This window comes from Saccostrea cucullata, unplaced genomic scaffold, assembly GCF_032062105.1.
Source record: "Saccostrea cucullata isolate Sc308-1 unplaced genomic scaffold, CSIRO_AGI_Scuc_v1 ctg115, whole genome shotgun sequence".
Lineage (NCBI taxonomy): Eukaryota > Metazoa > Mollusca > Bivalvia > Ostreida > Ostreidae > Saccostrea > Saccostrea cuccullata.
In genome coordinates, this window is record NW_026932690.1 from 421849 (window position 1) to 445450 (window position 23602).

At 35.5% G+C, this 23602-nt stretch overlaps 2 protein-coding genes across 2 annotated transcripts; one reads left to right on the forward strand and one right to left on the reverse strand.

The window, feature by feature from the left end:
* Positions 1–1051: 1051 nt before the first annotated feature.
* On the reverse strand, positions 1052–4323 carry LOC134235823 (uncharacterized). The gene is made up of 3 exons (XM_062717991.1): positions 4168–4323; positions 2955–3076; positions 1052–1463 (listed from the first exon to the last, which is right to left on the reverse strand). Exons 1-3 carry the CDS (start codon positions 4226–4228, stop codon positions 1338–1340), a joined length of 309 nt encoding a protein of 102 aa, XP_062573975.1. The 5' UTR covers positions 4229–4323; the 3' UTR covers positions 1052–1337.
* A 3168-nt stretch (positions 4324–7491) lies between these two features.
* LOC134235802 (multiple epidermal growth factor-like domains protein 10) lies at positions 7492–22589 on the forward strand. The gene is made up of 13 exons (XM_062717970.1): positions 7492–7749; positions 10264–10325; positions 12385–12519; positions 12977–13111; positions 14853–14984; positions 15109–15249; positions 15488–15622; positions 16006–16140; positions 16266–16400; positions 17950–18087; positions 20280–20406; positions 21376–21398; positions 21663–22589. Exons 1-13 carry the CDS (start codon positions 7598–7600, stop codon positions 22061–22063), a joined length of 1851 nt encoding a protein of 616 aa, XP_062573954.1. The 5' UTR covers positions 7492–7597; the 3' UTR covers positions 22064–22589.
* The last annotated feature ends 1013 nt before the right edge of the window (positions 22590–23602 follow it).

The following is a 23602-nucleotide window of genomic DNA, read 5'->3' on the forward strand; positions in this document are numbered from 1 at the left end:
CAACAATCTGTTCACTATCATACTGATCACAAGTAGCATTTCACAAAAATAGTCCCTTAGAAATAAAATCCTTAGCCTAATGAATTCGAAGCGTAACCGCCATTCAAGCCGATTTACACCTTGCGTCATTTTTCAAAATCTACAGTTGTGTGCCAAAAGTGAAGATAATTTTATTTTTTCTTTATATATTTCATTGAAAACAATATTTTGTAAAATCGCTGGTATGACAACATTTCTTGACAGATTTTATCAAAAATTTCTTGATAATCCAAGAAATTGTTGTAGTTAAAAAAAACAATAGTTTTTATCTGATAAGCATTGATAATTTAAAATTATTTTAACTTTAGTGTGACATGAATTTTTAAGTCATATACTCACAATGAATTATATAGTCAACATTGATCTTGAATTTTAGAACTGATGTTTAGTGATGAACTATATTTTACTACATATTAAACGTGTAATGATCTTTTAAAGAAAGATAACTACACATTTTCTGGTTTAAGTAATGAAATAAATAATTAAATGGGACAAAAATTGACCTTTAACCTATGATTTTAAAAAATGTTGTTTTCAATAAAATATATAGAGAAAAAATAAAATTATCTTCACTTTTGCATGCCACTGTACGACGGACGGTTAGTGCAATAATTAATCTTCGAAAATATTCAATAGTCTGTCTCAAATGTATATATAAGTAATAAATAACAAGTTTATAAACTTCAATGGGAATGTTATTTATTTCTTAATTCAATCAACATTGACATCATCAGTAAACAAGAAAGTGTGATTGGCTATTGAAAGGTCACAAGAAAGTTCATTTTCCGACTATGTTTTACTTGCATTGGTCAAAATTTTAATGAAGTACGAAATATTCTCCTCTCATTCAACCACGGCCAGAATGGGAAAGGATCGTACATTTTGGCCGTGGTTTGCGACGATAGATTCCATTTGACAATGTATAACTTATAAAATTCAGAATTCTTTAATAAATTTATTCTGCATGACAAATTGAATAAATATAAAAGAAAAGAACCTGGTAGTCTTTAGAACGTGTTTCGAATACTATAATTTATTCAATTAAATATGTTCAAAGCAATAAAAAGCTACAAAACACATAAAAATTGAAAAAAAATAACGTTTTTGACACTAAAGACCGACTCTTCATTCAGTTCTGATTGTAGATCAGTATTCGTCACTTCATCGTCCGGAACTTCAACCTTAAAGACTGTACCTGTCTCTGTTACCATGAGTTTCCGAGAATATGTTTAATGGCAATCAAAAGTGATTTAATTGTCCATAAATTAAACTGTCAAACAAAGGAGCGGATCCTAATTTTACGTGACCTTCGCCGTAATAAGTAAGACTGGTAAGGTAAGAAGTGTGGTAAGGATCAGCACTAAGGACTTCCGAGAGTACCTCTCAGCCTCTTCTTCCAGTCCCTCACGTAAAGAACTCCTGGCCTGTAATACAATAGATCAGATGATGTCATTTCCTTTGCGCCATATAAATTTGAACTGTCAATCGTTGAGAAGCTTTAAGAGTTTTATTTCTACGTATTTCGAAAGAGGTAATTGATTGTAACAGGAAAATGTTACTTAGCAAAGTAAATGCTCACACCTCCATGGCACCTGATCCCACCTCTGATGTTTCGGAGGTCCATGTTTGCTCTACTCTATTTTGTATGTTTTATGGACTTTGAGATTGAATACTGTTCGTTATCTCCATATCTTTTTCTACTTAGCAAAGCTATATTAATATTCTTTTCAGTGTCTGACAGTATAGTCAAACTCTTTATGTATGTAAAAGTTGTTACTCTTAAAATATTCATCATTTTGAGGGAAAAAAACATATCAAACCAAAACAAACTATAAAAACAAATAAACAAAACCTTTTCCGTATTCATTGTACAGAAGTATTTAAGTATACACCCTTTTAGTTCTACACAAATCCCTTTAAGTGTACTTTGACTGATCTCTTTATCATTTCCGTCATCTAAATTCCCCTAGCTTTAAGTGATATTAACTATATCGGGAAGTCGACAAAATGCGCTCCTTAACGGTTCTATACGAACACACTACACTTTTAAACAACGAAGGCAGAAACGTATTTTCTGTCATATGAGTAATTACATTTTTAAAAATAAAATTATTATGTAAATGTTCCTGTGCTTTTCTCGATCAATGTTTGAAAAAAATCAGTTAGATTACTCAGTTAGATCATTTTGATAAAAAGGATAAATTAGAAAAGCTAGCGGTTAGTACTGGGCTAGGCAAAATGATAGAAACTGCATAGTTTTACGCGTACGTTTGTTTTAAAAGCCCGTTCACATGCGCTTTTTTAGATACAGGTGCAAACTCTTTGTGCACAGGCACTTGACCTTTTAAACCTTTCTCTAATAATATGGGGATATTTTCATCAACGAAGAGAAAGGTTTAACGTTTAGTGCTTCTGTTTTGGTGTGTACATGTAAATGTAATTTTTGCGATGTTTAGGCTTTCTTGTTGCTTTTCATCTCAGTAGCTTATGACGAGGGTTGAAGTTTTTCAAATACATGTCAAACTCAAAAGGTCAAGGTCAAGGGGTTACAATTTTTGGTACCCAAAGGAAGGTCTTGTCACAAGGAATATACCTGTGAAATATAAAAGCCTTATTTCTAACTGTCCAAGAGTTATGGCCAAGTTTTAAGTTTTTTAAAAAGTGGTTCAAGCTCTAATGTCAAGGTCAAAAGGTCAAAAATGTTGTACCCGTTGAAAGGACATGTCACAAGGAATACACATGTGAAACATGAAAGTCCTAGATCCAACTGTTCAAAAGTTATGGCAAAGGTTAAAGCGTGGAATTCTTTCGTAATTTGGGTTTAACTTCAAGGTCAAGAGGTCAAATTTGATGATTTGTAGCGTACCTGACCGCTAACAAACCTGTCGGCATATAAGACCGCAGACGTGAGTTACCTTTGTAGCGTATTTGACCGCTAACAGCCCCGTCGGCATGTAGAAACACAGACATGCTACCAAAACAGATGTAAGGAAATAATCCTGAATTGGCAGCTTCTTCTCGTCTGAAGTCTTTACCTCTACAATAAAATTAATAAATGATAAAATTTACGGACTATCTATATGCATATCTTAATAGCCTCTTTAATAAAGGAAAAAACTTCAGTCGAGTATTACTGTATACATTTTAATGTGTAAATGTGTGGTATGGTTATATAAACAAATAAAATGCTTCCAATGACTATAATTTATGAAATTGTTTATTTTTATAATTATTAATTCGTTTCGTTTTTATGCATACTTGTATCTTTATTTTTTTCTTTTTTGGCATCAAGTGTGGGAAACATTACAAAGATACTGTATTTACTTCATAGGTGTAGATAACATTGATGACGTATAATCTTCAAAACTCAAAAAAAAAAATCTTTTATTTTCAAAACTGGCTGCAAATTTAGTAAAGATGTGATTGACGCATATAACAATCTTCACATTGGAAACATGTTTTATTACAAAATATTTGGAAGTAACGTTGATTAATAGAATTTCTTTCCTAGCCAGAAAAATTCCAGTTTAATTCTACTACTTTTCTTGGTTCAGTTTTATTAGTAAAGGCCTACATTTTCAATATAAGATCTCAAATTAAAATCTGAAAGAAAATTCATCAGCATATGATTAAAATATGAATGTGATACTCTTTAATAAATCTTAAAAATTGTGATCTTCTCTTGTTTTTTTCATTCAGACACAAATTAGAGATATAACAGGAACCTTAAATACGTCTTTGTATGAATTTACAGATGATGTTAAATGCTATAACTAGGCCTATCTATAATCACACGTCGCAGACGTGGCGCAGTGGTTAGAGCGTGTGCTCCACAGTCGCGAAGTAAGGAGTTGATCCTTACTTCCCAGGTTCGAATCCCACTGCGTGGGACCGGTCCTTTGGATGAGACCGTATAAACCGAGGCCCCGTGTCGCGGAAGGTACTGACACGAAAAAGATCCCTCTCTGCTCAATGGCCCTAAGTGCCGAGTATAGGACAAAATTTGCACCTCTCCACCGGCAAGTGGTGGCTTCTCCGTATGAGTGAAAAATTCTCGGGAGGGACGTTAAACAACATTACAAACTAACAAATCTACAATCACTCCTATAAAAAGTGTATGAAGCTCACCTGAAACTTCAGTATCATCGTAAAGCCCGTTCATTAGGTTGTGGACGTACAACTCTGTCATGTTGTTAGGGCGCGGGAGACAATACTGAATATCTTCCGGAGAAGGAAAGCACCTGTTCCTATATAGTCAACACCGGATAGAGGTTTTTAACTTAATCATTTCCCTTGTCTTTATACATATTTTTATGGGTTTATACAACGTTTCCGCATCTCCTTTCTCCTGGATGCACTTAGGAATATTCATGGATAATTATAAATATCCATGTGAAGGAAAAACCTTAATTTGTACATACACATGTACATAATGCTACTGCAAGTTTTATTGTTATTTTTTAAATTACAATAGATAATCCAGCGTTATTGTTGCTATTTTTTAAAACTTACGAGTGATGTTCTCTCTACGTCGTAATATTAAGTGACTAGACATTTGTGTTACTTTAGAACTTGAAGCGGCTCTGTGTGTCAATTTTGCAAAAAATCACTTTTTTTCATCATCAAACGGTTAATTTTATTTTTGGATCCAAGCAGTTGGAGTTTTCTTATGGAAGGAAAAGGAAGTGAAAACATAATTACATGTAACAATATTCTCCTCAGATCTTCCACCCATGCGCAATGTAAACGCATTTCGATAAAATCCTTCTCAGGCATAAGTGAAAAGACAAACAGACACCTTACATACGGCGTTTATGCATAAAATTATCATGCAAGCTACATCACGACACACACCCTCTCTCATACACACACACACACAATATGACAGTTATTCCTCATATTTACGGACTTTTGATTCCGTAAATTCACTAAAATATACATATACGACTATAATATATTGTGTATTGTCATTTCAGCTGCAGGGTGAATATTTATACCGGTAATTTCATTAGAGAGTCTAGTTAGGTACTTCCTGATACATACATGTACACTTAAATTTTTACTTACCCAGTGATTTATTTTCAATGATTTTTCCCAAATAACTTCCTTGATTCATCTACTAGTATCCCTGGGGGGCCATGACTTGGAAAAAATGAGAATTTGCACTTATTTGGAAACCCTCAAATGTTCCATCTTTCTGTTCGGCCCTGTGGTTCTAGAGAAGAAAACTTTTGAATGATCCATTCTATTTTGGCCCTTTATTGTTTATCTGTTTGTCATATTGTAACTGGCTTAAGGTGTCCACACCGGGACCATGGACAACGTGTGGACGGAATTTACATGCTGATTTTTAGCTCTACTGGTCGACCAAAAGATCTTATGCGATAGTAAGGTGTCCGTCGTCCGTCAGTCTGTAAACAATTTTTCACTCCTCCTACAGGGTCTGATTTCAGTATAACTTAATTATACAAGTAGACAACACTAAGATGCATAATTTAGCGCATAAGTTTTTGATGAACCGTGTAATTATGGTTACAAAAAATAGGTTTTTCTTAGAGATACTTTTAAAACACTACTTCTTCTACAGTTTTGGTTTGATTTCAATATAAATTTACATAGGAGTAGACTACACAAAGGTACATAATTCTATTTATTGGTGCCTATTGCAAAGTTTCAAATCCAACTGTTACTTTTCTTTTGTTATACGTACAGACCAGTAGTGCTACAATCTCATCAGAGACTTCTGGTCAGGCTTATAGCGCAGATGAGCTACAGAAATACATGTCTGTTTTATATTGAAGATTGCAGACTTAACACAGACTGTAAGTACAGTACATTTTTAATAATTAGACATCAGATTATACTAAGTGACAAGTGGTATCAAGTTGCATGGTCAGGTCAAACCCCTGTACATGCCACAGGCACCTGCTTCATGTTGACATCATGGCTGTTCATCTATAGGCCTATTCTTATCCACTTGAAGATGGCAGTAGGATTTTACCTACATTACATTAGGGTCTCAGTTTCTAACAAGTATCCCCCTCACTGCTGCACAACATTCAAGGTACACAGTAATTTAATTTCCAAATTGTACTAAATAAAGGATATAATATCCAAACAAGATGTGTTTGTGAAATAACACCTGATGGTGACACAGTTCTGAAGTGGGATGTAAACTGAAATGGTATACACTTAACCTTGACAGCGCAATGGTTATGACAACAGACCGGCAGACAGACAGACAGGTCAAAAATACTAGTAATATACCCCCGGGATTTTTTGATCTGGGGACATAAAAATCAAAGTCTGATGGACGAAGTGCAGGGAAGTTTACTCTGTTCTACAGAATTCAGTAATTTAAATGGTCTTTAATTCTGATTTGAGCTTCTCAAAAGTAATTTTAATTCACTAGTAGTTATTTTTTATTTATTATTTTTTTAAACAATATCTTCATATAGTTTTCTATGTTCGTAAGTTTCATTAGGTATGAATGCACTGTTATTGCAACGCCACCATTTTTTTTTCACAATATATATCATATAAACACATATTGCATTTCTTGTAATATTAAAAGTGACAATTTATTTAAACCAGATTTTTATTTAATGTACTCAACTTCTGGACAAAGGAGTAATATTCGTTATGCTAACAGTTCTGGAAGACGCAGGAAATAGGGTTTTTTTTAATGGAAATAAATCATCAAATGCTCAACATAATTATGCAATGAACTGTCTATTAATTGATTTATATATATATTATATTTAGTATAACTATTCAAATAATTTTTGAGAAGAAAGTCTGTCTGTCCGTTTGTTCGCAAAAACTTTAACTTTTACCGTGACTTTTGAGTTGGTGTTGAAAAAGCCTTGGCCATAACATTTGAACGGTTAGCACTAAGGCTTTCATATTTCATAGGTGTACTGAGTATTCCTTGTGGCATGGCCTTCCTTTGGATACCAACAATTTTAATCTTGACCTTCGAGATTGATTTGCATTTTAGAAAGTTTGGTCTTCGCCATAGCTCACATACGGGGGTGTAAGCGTTTCACAGAGTGTTTTAGATTAATGTGCAAACTGTAAGATACTGTAAGATACGATGTTTCTTGAAAATATCTTTTGTTGATCAGTGTAATTTGCATAATTGTATGAAGAAATAAGAATACTGATGGCATGTCAACCATGTGACCAGACTGTTATCCAATCAAATTCAAACACACATGCAACAAATTTTTTCCTCAGATTAATTTTGTATACTCATCCTGAATCAAGTGGTTTAAAGTGAGGACTTATGATTGAGCTTCGGGTTAAGGAAAATAACAACAGTGCATATTTTAAATGAAATCTTGAATAAAGCCTTGTATAATTGATCAGTAATTGAGAGCACTTCCTAGCCATGCATGTCGTATACCCCACAAGGAAATCTTTCTTTCGTGAAACTAGAATTTGTATAAAAGGTAATGCACAGTGATAAAATCATAACCCATGTGACAAAATGAAATTACCTCTTGTTTGGTTCAAGAGGGAATGTCCTATCGCTGAAGGAAGTTAAAACTTAGAAATGACCAAGACTTTATTTGTCGTTCCATCCCGGAAGCTTAACCATCCTTCGTATTTTTATATGTCAATTAAAATGTTGTTAAAAGCTTGCCTTCTGCTTGTTGTGGAACTTTTATACTCTGCCGTGGCACAGAACTCCGAATGTCAGAACGGGTAGGTAGTTATAAGACATTTATATATGGACCAGGGTTTTGTATTTGTAATTGAGACACGCAATCAAGATGCCTCGACCTTGATACTTTATTAATTAATACAATGTGTAGTTCAAAACTGAAAACTTAAAAACGGTAAAAATTATTTTTCAATAGTAAAAACTATTTCAAATATTAAAATCTTTAAACTTAATAGAAAATTTTATCTTTTGCATATGTTTTCAGCAATTCACTCTCCATTCATTTCAAGATTTAGAACCTTTCTCCGATAATTAATCATGCCAAGGGGAAATCCACTTACCTCCTGTGACATGCGTATTTTAAAAAGAGGGGAGATGTCAACTATAACTTATATATTCGTATATATAATCATGCATTTCGAAGCCGATATTGATTTGAATCAAAAGAAAAACAACTTAAGTGACGGAAGACACTCCGATGTATAGTTTCTATTGTCGGGTTATTTTAAAAACTTAATTTTAAATACGCAGTACTCCGTATATCTGATCAATACATGGGGCTCACGATGGGTGTCACCGGTCAGTAGGGGACGCTTACTTCTCCTGGTTCATCTGATTCATCTGTTGTATCCAGGGGAACGTGTTCTTACTTTGTATTGATGAACAATGCGTTCTGTTAACTAGATATTGTTGATTAATCACAATTCGGTATATCTCTTACATAAGGACAGACATGTCAAAAATGGTTTTATATCTTGTTCAAACAAACCTGAAATTTTCTGAATTTGATTATACAAGTGTAATGATGAAAGAAATGAAAGAAGAAAAATCAGATGTTTTTCCCAAGAAAGACAATAACACTTTTTGGAAGATCGTTCTTTTTCCGAAGAATGAGGGTGTTTTTTTTAAAATTTTAATTATATGTCTGCACTTATCTATAATTTGTTACATTTTCCTACCTGCGTTGGTACCCAGCTGTGATCAGCCATTCTTGATGACAACGTCAGGGCTTCTGTTCTGAGTCAACGTGCCACAACGACGTCAGTGGGTTGATTCATGACCCCTGACGTTGTTAGGGTCAGTCGACCACATCCCTCTTCTTGGACATTTGAACTATGTATGATTCCTGCAAATTACATGCCAAATACTCAATTTTTCTTACTGTTCAAGAGCGAACTTGTCACCCGGAGTTTCTCGGATGGCTCGTACCTCACACTCGGAGTTCCTCGGATGGCTCGTACCTCGCACATAATGGAGCGAAGCGGAGTCTGTCGAGGATTGCGAATGGAGCGTAGGGGAGTTAGCCGAGGATTTCCGATTGATTACTTATACAGTTATGGTCAGACGACATGTTACTCAAATGTGTATAATGTATCTCGTGGTATTATATCAAAAATTATTCATGATTGTCATTCCCTTCTGATTTCTACATTGATTTCAAAATGTTTTAAATATAAGTACACCAACATTTGTGTTATAGGCCATTTAGAAAATTACCCGTAAGGTTATATAAGAAATATGACCCTATTTTATCTCGGCCAAATGCCTGGTAAGGTACCCTAATTTTTGGTGAGGAATCTTGTTTAAGTACCTTTACTTCAATGACAAATTCTTAAGAAAAATTATATATTTTTGAGGAACGTGTCGTCTGACCTTAATCTGACATCCAATAGGACATAAATAATGTGTCGGAATAGGCAGTAAAGGGATTTCAGTGTATTCCAAAAATACATTAGCCAATCAAACTGGCGGTCTACATTAATGTACCAAGTAAGCACGTGTTCGACCGATACATGTTACGTATAATGTGGTGAATTCATAGTCATGTACAAATTCCTTGCAGTACGTATTTTACAGAGGAGGGATCTCCCCTTCTCTTTTCAAACCTTTCAAATCTCCGGTCTATAAATATATATTTTTTCGGAGAGCTACAGATCTGCAGCTATATTTGAGTGTAACTTATGTCGCTAGTCGCAAACAGTGCCCAGGGTGTCCAACAGCATTACGACAAATATACTTATTCCCGATTCTGTAGAAATGGGCGTGTTATTATATAACAATTGACTTTAGGTAAGAAAGATCCAAACTTTCCATTCAAATGAAAAATTTTACCATGCACTTCAATTCGCTTCATTACAGATATAACCAGGCTGCACGTATTATTTCCTTCTGAAGACTGCTTTGTAAATTTTATCATTTTATTGATACGACTTTTTATTATTGATACGGTTTGCGTATTCTGAATGTGATTCTCCTAATTTATCTCAATTTTCCTCCCTGAGTAAACCAGTCAGTTAAACAGGGAAGGAAATTAGAGATCGCCGACATCCACTGGTCTTTTCACGATTAAATTAATCTACCATTGGTAATATTTGCAAAATTAAATAAACAAATACATGAATGAATACTATGTAAACCCTGTTTTGTGTTACGACACGTCTATCCATTTGTTAAAACATGTTTAAGTTCATAAAAATATGACCATACTGTTATCTTTACTTTTAATCACTTTTAACATGCGCTTTATTATTTTTTTTTCTTTTTTCTTTTTACAGAAACGTGACAGTTTGTTGCACTGGATTTGTGTCGAATTCAACGCAGGGCCTATCATGCAAACGTTAGTAGCAAGCTTAAAAATGGTTCTCTGCTTTCTATCAGATTCTATTATGTGGATAAAGTCAAAGTTTTATTCTTAGCAGTTTTCTAAATAAAAAATGTGGATGAAGTCAAAGTTTTGTTCAGTCTTTCTAAGCGGATGTCTATGTGCGGCGGAAAGGGTAGAAATATTTTAAAAACATACTGAAATACAAAATAGACCACCTTAAAACAAAATCAACAGACTCGTTTGCAAAATCAACAGACTCCGATACAAAACCAACGATCACCGATGCAAAACCAACAGTCATTCACTGAATTGACGCTAGACGGCGTGTAAAAAAAAAACAAAAAAACAGACATTACCTGAATTAACGCTAGATGGCGCACAAGTTTTTCTACGTCATCATTATTTGTGTAATTTCATAGGAATGTAAATCAGCTTGCACGAAATCTAGCTCTCTATATTAGTTTCGGATTTTGCAAATATCAATTCTTATACAGCCTGACGCCGTGACGTCAGGCAATAACCCCACTCCCATCCCCTAACATAGATTTTTCACGTTTGGGAAAGGAATTAACTTTTTTTTTTTATTATTTGTTTTTTGTTTTTTTTTACTTGTCAAGAAATTTCTGGGCTGGATTTTTTTAATGGGGTGGACCCCCACCCCAGCCCTCTGGGAAAAAAATCCTGGATCCGCGCCTGTATAGTTATGAATTATATTATATATGTATAGAAATATAAAATTACACTCTGAAAATACTTATGTCTGATAAAAGGTAAATATGCATAAACTATTTTGCGCCAAATCCAAATTGTGAGTGGCTTATGTGCAAAAAATAGTTGAAACCGTAAAGAAAATTACATTGTTGGGCTACAAGGGTAAGACTAAATTGTACTCCTGTACAAGATGTGGTAACATCTTTGCCATGGTATGTATGGTAGACCTTCTCACATGTGCATTTTGACTGACACAGAAAATGGTCTCGTTTTGCTATTTTAGGCACTCTAAATGGCCATAAAAATGCTCAAATTCAATTTCAGCCAGGGACCTTTGCCCCCCTGCAGGATCTGGGTCCCCAGGCCCCCTACTGATTTTTTCCTCCCCCTCCCAAAAAAACCCCTAGATTATTCGCTGTCCTACATCCCATCACCTTATCTAAAAGCAAAAAAGATATGGGTAAACATACGAAGGGGTATCAAAAAGTTGTGGACTAGCGCAATAAAATTAAAACTGCTATAGTTACATCAATGATTTTTAAAATAATTAGTAAGCATCATCTTTTCTATAGATCTATAGAATAATCCACAAATCATAAATTTTATTTTTTAGTAAATTAGTAATGTTTTTTGTAAGCAGTGGTATGTCCAGGAGGTGCAACCTCTTACACGACGTTTTTTCGACCCAAGAGTACAGTAACTGAGAAAAACTCTCTTGATATGAACATTTGACATCCAAAACTTCCCGTTAATTCAAGTATGTGTTGGCATACTTAAAAATGGCGTCTAAGAGGGTGAGGGGTTTCCTTTTCCAGCATTCTATAAAGTTTTGCCAGTGAAAAAAAAACTGGTATAGATCTAGGAAATGTTTAAACAGAGAATCTAATCAAAGTACGTGTATGAGATAGAAGAAGCGGACATCGAAAAACAACGACGTTGTCGTACGTCATGACACTAAACGGCGACGGCGCTAGGTGATCGTATATTGTCGTTTTTATTTTATTTCCATTTCTAATTTCATTTTCTGTGGGATATTATAGTTTGCAGCTAACTTTCAAATAGTTGTTATAGTTTGCAGCTAACTGTAAAGTTTCACGTTACGTCACGATCTAGTTGACAGCTGCGCTCAAGGTAAATTGTACACGCCTCCTAATCGCAAGTTTTACGACTGGAACTTTCTTCTTATCCCTGAATGGTTGCTCGTATATAATTTCGTGTTTCTCTTACAAAAAATAATCTCTTCAAAATAATTACTGAATCGGGCAAATAAATAGAAATTTGATATAAATTCATATGAATGAAAGTTAATATTATTATGTTTTTAATTTCATTCTATTTCGTTTTATTACTTTTTCTTCAGCTTGCACTAATTTCCAGTATGGGACTAACTGTACCTTGAAATGTACCTGTGATCAGAGTAAATCACTCAGCTGTGACAATGTTAACGGAGCGTGTCGGTGTAAAGACGGGTATACTGGCACCACCTGTAGTCAAGGTCAGATAACTCGGTGTAAAATCCGGTAAATTATTGCTCCCTTTGTCTCTCTTTGTGTGTCCGTATGGCACACTTTCTACTGAGTCAGTTAAGATCCCCTCCTTTATATTTTAGTGATCCTTCTGAATTTAATTGCCTTTGAATTGAAAAAAGGTACAATTTGCAACTGACTTAAGGAATTCCGGAGTACCATTGCATTCGAACACGTCTAAAGAATGTGTTTTCTAATTTAAATTTTTTATCTTCATAATTGGAGAAAGGCGCTTCTATGTAGACGTACAGCAAGTTTTTAGAATTATGGTTTTTGTCGTTAAGACCCCATAAAGGTTGCGAGTTTCTTAAAATACTTTGCATTGTAGGTTTATTTTGAATTTTGATACCGGGTACATATATATATATATATGAATGACAAGAAGCATTGCAAAAAATAAATCAACCTTTCCTTCGTCATATCTAGAGTGTCCGTCGGGAACCTTTGGAGCAGGGTGCAAATCAAACTGCACGTGCATAGCAGGACAGTTCACGTCATGTCATCACGTAACAGGCGCGTGCACGTGCTCACCGGGTTACACAGGATCTACGTGCGCAGAGAGTAAGCTACAGGAATTTTATTTTCATCTTCGAACACTTCGTGGTTAGAAAATGAAAGGCTTATTTTCGGCCAGGTTTTTCCTCTCCTGTACACTCTTTAGCTCACCTTTACCAAGGGTCAAGTGAGCTTTTCTGATCACATTTTGTTCGTCGTTCGTCTGTCTGTCCGTCCGTCCATCTGTCTAGCTGTCTGTCTGTCTGTCCGTCCGTCCGTCTGTAAAGTGAAGGAGAGTTTGAATTTTTAAAATAAACGGCCAAGTTCCCTGATAAGGGGAGATACTAGTAATCAAGAAAAGACAAAATTAGGGTGGGATCATTAAAAAATCTTAATTCTTCTCAAGAACCACTGGGGAAGAAAAGCTGAAACTTAGGTGGAAGCATTCTGGGGTAGTGTAAATTCTAAATTGTTCAAATCATGACCCAGGGGGTTAGGCGGGGCCCCAATAGGGAATCAAAGTTTTACATAGAAATATATAAGAAAAAACATTAAAAGTCTTCTTCTCAAGAACCACTGGGCTGAAAAGCTAAAACTTAAGTGGAAGCATCATGGGGTAGTGTATATTCAAAATTGTTCAAATCATGACCCCTGGGGGTAGGACGGGGCAAAAATAGTGAACCGAAGTTTGAATTTAAAATATATATAGGAAAATTTAAAATTTTCTTCTCAAGAACCACTGGGCCAGAAAAACTGAAACTTATGTGAAAGCATCCTTGAGAAGTGTAGATTCTAAATTATTCAATTCATGACCAGTTAGGGTAGGGCGGGGCCACAATCGAGAAATCAGGTTTTATATTGAAATATGTAGTAAATTTTTAGAAAATCTTCTTCTCAGTAACTACTGGGCCAGAAAAGCTGAAACTTATTTGAAAACATTCTAGGGTGGTGTAGATTTTATATTGTCCAAATTATGTCCCTTGGGTAGGGTGGGGCCACAATAGGTAGCACAAGGGGAAATCTGGTAAAGAACAGCATGGTCAAAACTACTCAGGTGAGCCATGTGGCCCATGGGTCTCTTCTTTAGAGGACATACAACTATTTACTCAGAATTCACAACATCTATGCACTTATTGACTGACAGAATTCACACAACATCTTTACACTTATTGTCTGACAGAATTCACACAACATTAATACACTCATTGTCTGACAGAGTTCACACAACATCTATACACTTATTGTATAACAGAGTTCACACAAGATCTATACACTTATTGTCTGACAGAGTTCACACAACATCTATACATTTATAGTATGACAGAGTTCACACAACATCTATACACTTATTGTCTGAAAGAGTTCACACAATATTTATACACTTATTGTATGACAGAGTTCATACAACATCTATACAATTATTGTCTGAAAGAGTTCATACAACATTTATACACTTATTGTCTGACAGAGTCACAGGCCTTTGGATCGCTTAAAAAAATTGTGTGTGTAAAAAAAAATTTTTTTTTTTTTCAACACCTCAATTTTTTTTCTAAGCGATGTAAAGGCCTGTGGACAGAGTTCACACAACATCTACACTCTTATTTTCTGGTGGAGTGATGAACGTTTTGGTGTTCACTTCTTTCTCTGCTTAGAATTTAGTTGTTTAACGTCTTAAAGAAATCATGTCATAGTAAACAATTGACAATTTCATGCAATCACCTCATATTTCCCCCCTAAATCTACACTTCACACATTGCTGACCGATATTGTGGTAACTATTTATCAAAATAATATTATTTTATGACAGGGTGTTCAGGTTTCACGTTTGGAGAAGGGTGTAAGCCGTGTACGTGCTTTAGGAATCAAACTAAGACGTGTAACTTTGTCAGTGGGTCCTGCTCGTGCAAAGATGGATATACAGGAAAAAACTGTGAAAGCAGTAAGTCGACACATGTACTTACTATACATTTTTTTTTAAATTCCTTTCAATACGCTTTAACTTTTTCAAAATCTATTGTAAAATGCATTTTATATGGAGTTTGAATAATGTTTTACATTATAAGGTTGTCCAAGGAACAGGTATGGTCCTGGGTGTGCTAATACATGCACCTGTGATGATAAGAATTCTGCCTCACCTTGTAATAATGTGGATGGTTCCTGCTACTGCAAGCTAGGATACGACCCTAAGGCGGATTGTAAGAGGGGTAAGTGGCGAGGAAGGAGGATGAGTGTGGGGTGGGTGGAGGTGTTAATGCCTTGATTACTAGTACTATTTGCTACCTTCATTAGTTTATACAATTCAATCGTCCAAAAATGTGTGCAAATAGGCTTCTAAGAGATTTCGTCTGCGTTCCAAAAAGACAAAGTCGTATTGCAAGTCAAAATAAATTCATTTATCATGCAATGGTATATGTAAGTCATTTTAATGTCTCTAAATTGTAGAGTGTGTGTTACCTCGCTATGGACCTGGGTGTAGTTTGCCCTGTAAATGTAACACGGGCCGGGCCAGCAGCTGTAGTGCCTTCACCGGGGAGTGTGTATGTCAGCCTGGTTACCAGCCATTCTTGTGCCAGGATGGTAGGTCACGGAAGTCAAACTTTTAACGAGGCTGGGGTGTGGCAGCCATTTTCAGACTATTTTTATCTCCTTTAAAAGGAGAGCTCCATATGAAGATATAGAAAATGATCAAATTTTAAAACTAAAATGTATGAATTTTTTCTTTGCCAAATGAAAGTTGACAGCTTAAAAATAAGTTAAATCTGGTGGTTAATTTGTTGACCCCCCAGCCTCCTTAAGCTAACATTCCAGACAATTGTTTTTTTTTTTTTAATATATCAGTTTTCTAAACATAATTTGGCCGATTTGTCCAACACCTGCTAGATTTCTCTGCATGTTAGAGATGTAGTTGGACATCTTTCTTGTTGGGTATTGTAAAACCTGAAGCCAACTGTTTTCTTCAGATTGTAGCATGTACACCTATGGACAAAATTGTTCTTCTAACTGCACGTGCAAGTTGGAAAATACATTAAGTTGTGACCCTAAATCTGGAATGTGCACGTGCCTGCCAGGTTTTACTGGAGAAAACTGCCAGTTGGGTGAGAGTTTTCTTAAATTTATAAAAAATAATTTTACAAGGTAAACTGTACCTACTTATCTGTAATAAAGTAAAGATACAAGAAAGCAGCAACAAGAAATGAATTACAGTAGATTGTCATCACAGAGTGTCCTGATGGGACGTTTGGTGCTAACTGTATGAGCACGTGCAGCTGTAACGACAACCAGTTTAGAACCTGCCGGAAGTGGGATGGAGTATGTATTTGTAAACCGGGATACAAGGGCAGCAACTGTTCCACAGGTATACGCTAATTTTTTTCCCATTATTTCTATGTCCCCGGATCGAAAGATCACGGGGGTATATTTTTTTGGTCCTGTCTGTTTGTCTGTCTGTTGTCAACTTTAACCTAGCCCATAACTAGAGCGCTATTAAGGGTAAGTGTTTATATACCACTTCAGTCTACGTCCAACTCCAGAATTGTTTTACCATCGGGGGACATAGTGTTTCACGAACACATCGTATAATTTAACAAGAGGCCCATGGGCCACATCACTCACCTGAGAAGCTTTGGCCATTCTGTTCTTTACCAGATTTCCCCCTTGCAATATATATTGTGACCCCATCCTACCCCATTAATCATAATTTAGACAATTTGAAATCTACACTACCCCAGAATGCTTCCACATAAGTTTCAGCTTTTCTGGCCCAGTGGTTCTTGAGAAGAAGATTTAAAAAAAAATTTCTTATATATTTCTATGTAAAACTTTGATTCCCCATTGTGGCCCCGCCCTATCCCCGGGGGTCATGATTTGAACAATTTAGAATCTACACTACCCCAGGGGGCTTCCACATAAGTTTCAGCTTTCCTGGCCCAGTGGTTCTTGAGAAGAAGATTTTCAAAGATTTTTCCTATATATTTCTATGTAAAACATTGATTCCCCATTGTGGCCCCGCCCAACCCCTGGGGGTCATGATTTGAACAATTTAGAATCTACACTACCCCAGGATGCTTCCACATAAGTTTCAGCTTTACTGACAGAGTGGTTCTTGAGAAGAAGATTTTCAAAGATTTCCTATATATTTCTATGTAAATCTTTGATTCCCCATTGTGGCCCCGCCCTACCTCCGGGGGTCATAATTTGAACAAATTTGAATCTACACTACCCCAGGATGCTTCCACATCAGTTTCAGCTTTACTGGCCCAGTGGTTCTTGAGAAGAAGATTTTCAAAGATTTTCCTACATATTTCTATGTAAAACTTTGATTCCCCATTGTGGCCCCGCCCTACCCCCGGGGGTCATGATTTGAACAATTTAGAATCTACACTACCCCAGGATGCTTCCACATCAGTTTCAGCTTTACTGGCCCAGTGGTTCTTGAGAAGAAGATTTTCAAAGATTTTCCTATATATTTATATGTAAAACTTTGATTCCCCATTGTGGCCCCGCCCTACCCCCGGGGGTCATGATTTGAACAATTTAGAATCTACACTACCCCAGGATGCTTCCAAATAAGTTTCAGCTTTACTGGCCCAGTGGTTCTTGAGAAGAAGATTTTTTAATAACCCAACCATATTTTTGTCTTTTCTTGATTATCTCCCCTTGTGAGGGAACTTGGCCCTTCATTTTAATAATTTAAATTTCCCTTCACCCAAGGATGCTTTGTACCAAGTTTGGTCAAAATTGGACCACTGGTTCTTGAGAAGAAGTCGAAAATGTGAAAAGTTTACAGACGGACGGACGGACGACGGACAAAATGTGATCAGAAAAGCTCACTTGAGCCTTGGGCTCAGGGGAGCTAACAATGCTATGTGTTACTGAAGCTAAGAATGCTTTGTATTTTTGTGCAGAATGTGACGCTGAACACTTCGGCTCAGAGTGTTTAGGGCGGTGTCCGTGTCACATGAACAATACCAATCAATGTGACAAAAAATCAGGAGCATGCATGTGCAAAAGTGGCTATGAGTCGGATGATTGCACCGTGGAAGGTTAGTATTTCTCCCTGAGTCGGTGACATACTTGATTTAGCTTAACCGTTATCTGTAAATACAAATAAAAATAGGAAACCATGCAATAAAACCGAATTTACGTAGAGTCAAATTTAAAAAAACTATGCCAAATTGTTTTTTCTGACCCGTGCGAGCTACATTGAAATTTATATAGCAATATATAAATATACCTATATCACCTGCATATGAGGTTAATGCCACTCAGTTGATTCGGTACGCAAGAGTATGTAAACGTACTATTTCTAAAACAAGGCAAGATAAAGAAAAGAGTTGTCTTACTAGGTATCATTTCGCAAATTCTGTGGTTGATACAACTATACATTGTAAGAAAGTACAATCATTAAGTCAATTACTGACTGACGATTTTTATACCAATTGTTAAGCCAATATGTCCACAATTATTTTCCTTTTTCCCGATCATTACAAGCAGTACAGAGCGAGGGATGCTCACTCCTCCATGGCATCTGATCCCAACTCTGGTGTTTTAGAGTTCCGTGTTTTCTCTGCTCCTGATTTGTATTGTTTGAATGGGACTGGAATACTATTCGTTATCTGCATATTTCATATATTTCTGCGATCAACCTCGTATAAATTCGGGTCGTTGGCTCCCGTTTTACCTTTTTTGTATGTACCTTTAGTGCTTATTTTAAAGCAAGTGCATATATCGTATGTTACAAGTCTCTATGGTATTACGCTGTTGTAAATTCTTGCCAAAATCTTAAGTATACCCCCGCTCCGAAGGAGGGGAGGGTATACTGTTTTACCCTTGTGTGTCTGTCCGTCTAGCTGTCCATCTGTCTGTCCGTAACAAATTTTCGTCGCAGTTTTCTCAGCAACTACTCATCGCAGATGCTTGAAATTTTAATACAAACTTCTCTGAGGCACGCCATATGATTGGATTCATTTTTGTTCAAATTCGATGTCAACTTCCTTTGTATCCATGCGTCTGTCCGTTTAATACATAACAAAATTTCGTCAGAGTTCTCTCAGCAACTACTCATCGCAGATGCTTGAAATTTTAACATAATCTTCTCTGAGGCATGCCATATAGTGGGATTCATTTTTGTTTGAATCCGATGTCAACTTCCTGTTTGTGCATGCGTCTTTTTATTTCATACATGTTTCATGCACAACAAATTTTCGTCACAGATTTCTCAGCAACGACTTATCGCAGATGCTTGAAATTTTAACACAATCTTTTCTGGGACATGCCATATGGTGGGATTCATTCTTGTTCAAATCTGATATCAACTTCCTGTTTGTCCATGCGTCTGTCCGTTTCATATATGTTTCATGCATAATTTTCGTCACATTTTTCTCAGCAACTACTCATCGCAGTCTTCACAGATGCTTGAAATTTTAACACAATCTTCTCTGAGGCATGCAATATGGTTGGATTCATTTTGATTCTAATGTCGACTTCATGTTTGTCCGTGCGTCTGTCCGTTTCATACAGTCATGTTTCATGCATAACAAATTTTCGTCACAGTTTTCTCAGCAAATACTCATTGCAGATGCTTGAAATTTTAACTCAGTCTTCTCTGTGGCATGCCATATGGTGGGATTCTTTCTTGTTCAATCCAATGTCAACTTCCTGTTTGTCCGTGCGTCTGTCTATTTCATACATGTTTCATACATAACAAATTTTTGTCACAGTTTTCCAGAAACTACTCATCGCAGATGGTTGACATTTTAGCACACTCTTTTGTGAGGCATGCCATATAGTAAGACTTATTTTTGTTCAAATCTTATGTCAACTTCCTGTTTGTCAGTGCATCTGTCCGTTACATAAATAAAAAATTTTCATCGCAGTTTTCTCAGCAACAACTCATAACAGATGCTTGAAATTTTAGTACACACTTTGTTGAGGCATACAGTATGGCGGGATTTATTTTTATATAAATCTGATGTCAAATCCATATTTATCCGTGCATATACCTGTAACTGAACGCATGTTTATTAACATGATATTGTATATTCACATCAGAGCGGAGATATTACTAATAAGCATTGGCTCATAGACTTATTGTTTCAAATTTATTTAAAAAAGCACAGTGTGTCTTTAGCTACTTGCTGTAGGTGGGCATTCAGATCATAAGTAAATAAAATTCTATAAACATTTGTTAAATTTTACATGTTGAGTATAATGCAGTTTATGTTGTTTGCTTTAGTGTTGGTTAAGGAGCCACAGCAGGCCTCTCCCGTGGTGTCTATTGTGATCGGGCTCGTGGTTGGGGTAGTCGGGATTGCGTCAGCAGTGGGCGTGGTTCTGTTTCTTATTACGTCAAAAAGGAAAAGGTAATACCGGTATTCTTCGTTCTGCGATTCTTATCTATAACTGGACAGCTACGTGCATGTATATGGTTAGCTGCAGATCTTTAGCGTTATGGTTTAATTTTACATATTTGTCTTTGACCATAACGCTACAGATCCCGTAATGCATAAAGGTGCAATTTACGGCGCAATATTTTTTGCGCTTTTTTGGGGAGAATTTCTCCACTTTCTAGCATTGGTCAATCAACTACCTTTCAATCCCTAATTCTAGACACATTCTGTAGCCAGTATATATATATATATTACCCACCTTCCAACCATTTATAGTTGTCTCTACAGGCAATAAACTCGCTTGAAGTGAATTTTCAGAAATCTACCAAATAATTTAAACCAAGCGAGTTTATCACTTGTAGAGACGATTATAAAGGGTTGGGAGATGGATGAAATATACAGATTAGTTTAATAATGTGCCTAGAATTAGGGAGTGAAAGTTTCTTAATTGACCGATGCTGGAAAAAGGAGAAATTCTCCCCAAAAGTGCGCAAAAAATATTGCGCCGTAAATTGCACCTTTTTGTATAACGGGATCTGTAGCGTTATGGTCAAAGACAAAGATATAAAACAATAACGCAGCTAGTATTATGTTAACTTGTTTTTGAGGTGTAGTTTATGATCAAGATTATAGTTCAGAGAGAGAACGGTACAATTACTATGATAATTTTATTAAACATTGCTAGTATAAAGTAGCATGAAGATCAGGATTAATAATTAGCGAATGAATTTGCTACCTTGATGCAAAATAAGATTTTACTGAGATGAATTTTAAAAGTTTTTTCAATCAAATTTTTTGCTATATTGAAACAAGTTATTAAAGCATAATTGTTTCTTTGAGTCTGAATGATGTACAGTACAGATTCAGTGAGAAACTATGTAAAACAAATTTACAAAAATAATGAGTATAACTTAAAATTGACTTTTAAATTTATTTATTTAGACTCGTCAAGAACATTCAAAAAGGTATGTATCTGTAATTTTTTTAATGGAATATTTCCAAAAAGGTATAGACTCGCAACTGCTGGTAAATATTTACTACTGAATTCAATAATGCGAAAAATTGATAAAGACTTGCATAAAACTTTACAATGCGGCAATAAATATATCTCTTTCATTATTTTCAATATACCAGTATATTGTACGAGGAAAATTCATTTCCGTGAAAAAAAAAAAAATCTTTGATTGCAGTACCTTTATTGAAATAATTATTGTTTTTATTTACATCAGAAGCTAACGGCTTTTCCACTACAAATCAGACGTATACACCTAGCATAACAGAGGACCCGCTGTACGAAAACGCCATCGGAAATAACGAAAAGCAATCTAACGTAAACATTTACGACAATAACATTCGTAAAGATTCCGGGGCAGCACTTTACGGCAATGTTGACGTCATCAATGCTGGGGCTGAATCTCCTATCATTGGGGATGAATATGAGAGTCTGGCGCTTCAGCCTTCTTCACGTAACGAGGATAAAGACACAAATATGTACGAGTGTTTGAGGAAAACAAGTGAACCCGAAACATCTTTGTACACAGGACTTAAATACGGAGAGGAAAAAGACAAAGTCACTAAAAAAAGAAAAGTGTCAAAAGGGGTCCCGAAAAAAGGGCAACCCCAGGAGTAATGCTCAGAAATCAAACTGAATGCAAAATAAAACTGTTATATCTTAATTCTGACATTTTGTGCCATTGATTGACAATATTTTGTTTCTATATATACATGGAATAAACATGTACTATATAATTATGTACTCAGTCTGCTGATATATAAATGTTTTGTACAAACGATTTTCTCCGACATTAGAAGTTGCTTATTGTCACCATGTTTGCAAGATCCAATTTTGCTGCCAGTGAGAAAAGGAAGGAGATCGAATCCAATACAGAGGATTGAGTCCAATGACTTTTTCATACAAATGTGCCTTAAAACACGAAGTGGAATACCTGATGTCTTTTAAAAATGACAAAGTATGAAAACCAAGTTCTGGAAATTGTTGCCTTTGATTTGAAATGTAAATGCCATTTTTAAGCCAATTTCCGATTGATTATAGGACAGATGTCAAAAGTGGTAGTATAAAAGTTCCATTGTACATCCAAAGTTCAAATGAACGCCCCCATTTAAAACTGTAACCCATTTGTGTATAATTCATATTGTTCATGAGAAAAAAAACTGTACAAAAATCTCGAACAAAATTCAATGCAAGAAGTTCATTTTTCTATTATATGTAATAAAACAATATCAACAAGTATACCACTACATGCAGTGTTACTCATTTCAAGAAATATAGCAGCTTTTAGAATTTCAACAATCCTCATGTTCAGTGCTAAATTTGGTTTAAAAAAAAAGACTTCCATATTAATATTAATGCCAAGGCAGAGAAAAAGTCATACCCTGGTAGATAATACATTTCGTGCTGCAGGTACAAGTTGCTTTTATTCTTATTGTGAATGTTGTTTTCTATTTGTAAGTGTGATTAATTAAATAATGCAAACTGTGTGACTCCTTTTAAAGAGGGATTTTTGTCTGGTTTTTGACTAGATGAAATATTCAAAGTATATTTGCTTATATTTCTTATATATTTAGACGTAATAAGAGATTTAAAAGATCATATTTTTCGTTCCCCATAGCAATTGTACAAAGTACTTTAAATAGAAATTGTAGACCGAGTTTGAAATCGACCCAATAATTTTACCCTGAGTCGGGAGAGAGCTAGCAAATATTATTTTAAAGGTGGTCTTAAGTTATATTTCTATACAATCAAAGACTTGAAAAAAAAAATAAAATGTAAGTTAAATTATTCACAATGGACTAAAATTTTAAAATATCTCAAACAAGAGCACCGCTAAATGGAACATCCCCTCGCGGCAGGAACTTCGCCGGTAGTGGCAATGTCTCCACACGAGGAAAAAATTCTCAAGAGGGACTTTAGATAGCATCTTGATTGGGGGGGGGGGGGGTAACATGCATTCGTAATTGGGCACTTTTCCTTATTTCTAGCAGAGACATATCACGTATGCTTTAAGTATCAGTAATTTGCCTACCTAGGTATATCTCACAGTTGCGTGCAATATGCATTAAATCTAAGAATACCCACGGAAGCAATTCTCTTTTTGTAATTCTTAATGAAAACTCGCAATTTACTGGTGTTGAGAGATCAATGAAACTT

Bases quoted from the DNA above. Each gene is read 5' to 3' on its own strand.
- LOC134235802 (XM_062717970.1), top strand. From the start codon at position 7,598: ATGACCAAGACTTTATTTGTCGTTCCATCCCGGAAGCTTAACCATCCT. The intron at 10,326-12,384 runs GTTAGTAGCAAG...CTTTTTCTTCAG, and splicing joins GCAGGGCCTATCATGCAAAC to CTTGCACTAATTTCCAGTAT. The intron at 16,141-16,265 runs GTGAGAGTTTTC...TTGTCATCACAG, and splicing joins TGGAGAAAACTGCCAGTTGG to AGTGTCCTGATGGGACGTTT.
- LOC134235823 (XM_062717991.1), bottom strand. From the start codon at position 4,228: ATGACAGAGTTGTACGTCCACAACCTAATGAACGGGCTTTACGATGAT. The intron at 3,077-4,167 runs GTGAGCTTCATA...ATTTTATTGTAG, and splicing joins CGATGATACTGAAGTTTCAG to AGGTAAAGACTTCAGACGAG. The intron at 1,464-2,954 runs GTAACTCACGTC...ATTGTATTACAG, and splicing joins CGGTCAAATACGCTACAAAG to GCCAGGAGTTCTTTACGTGA.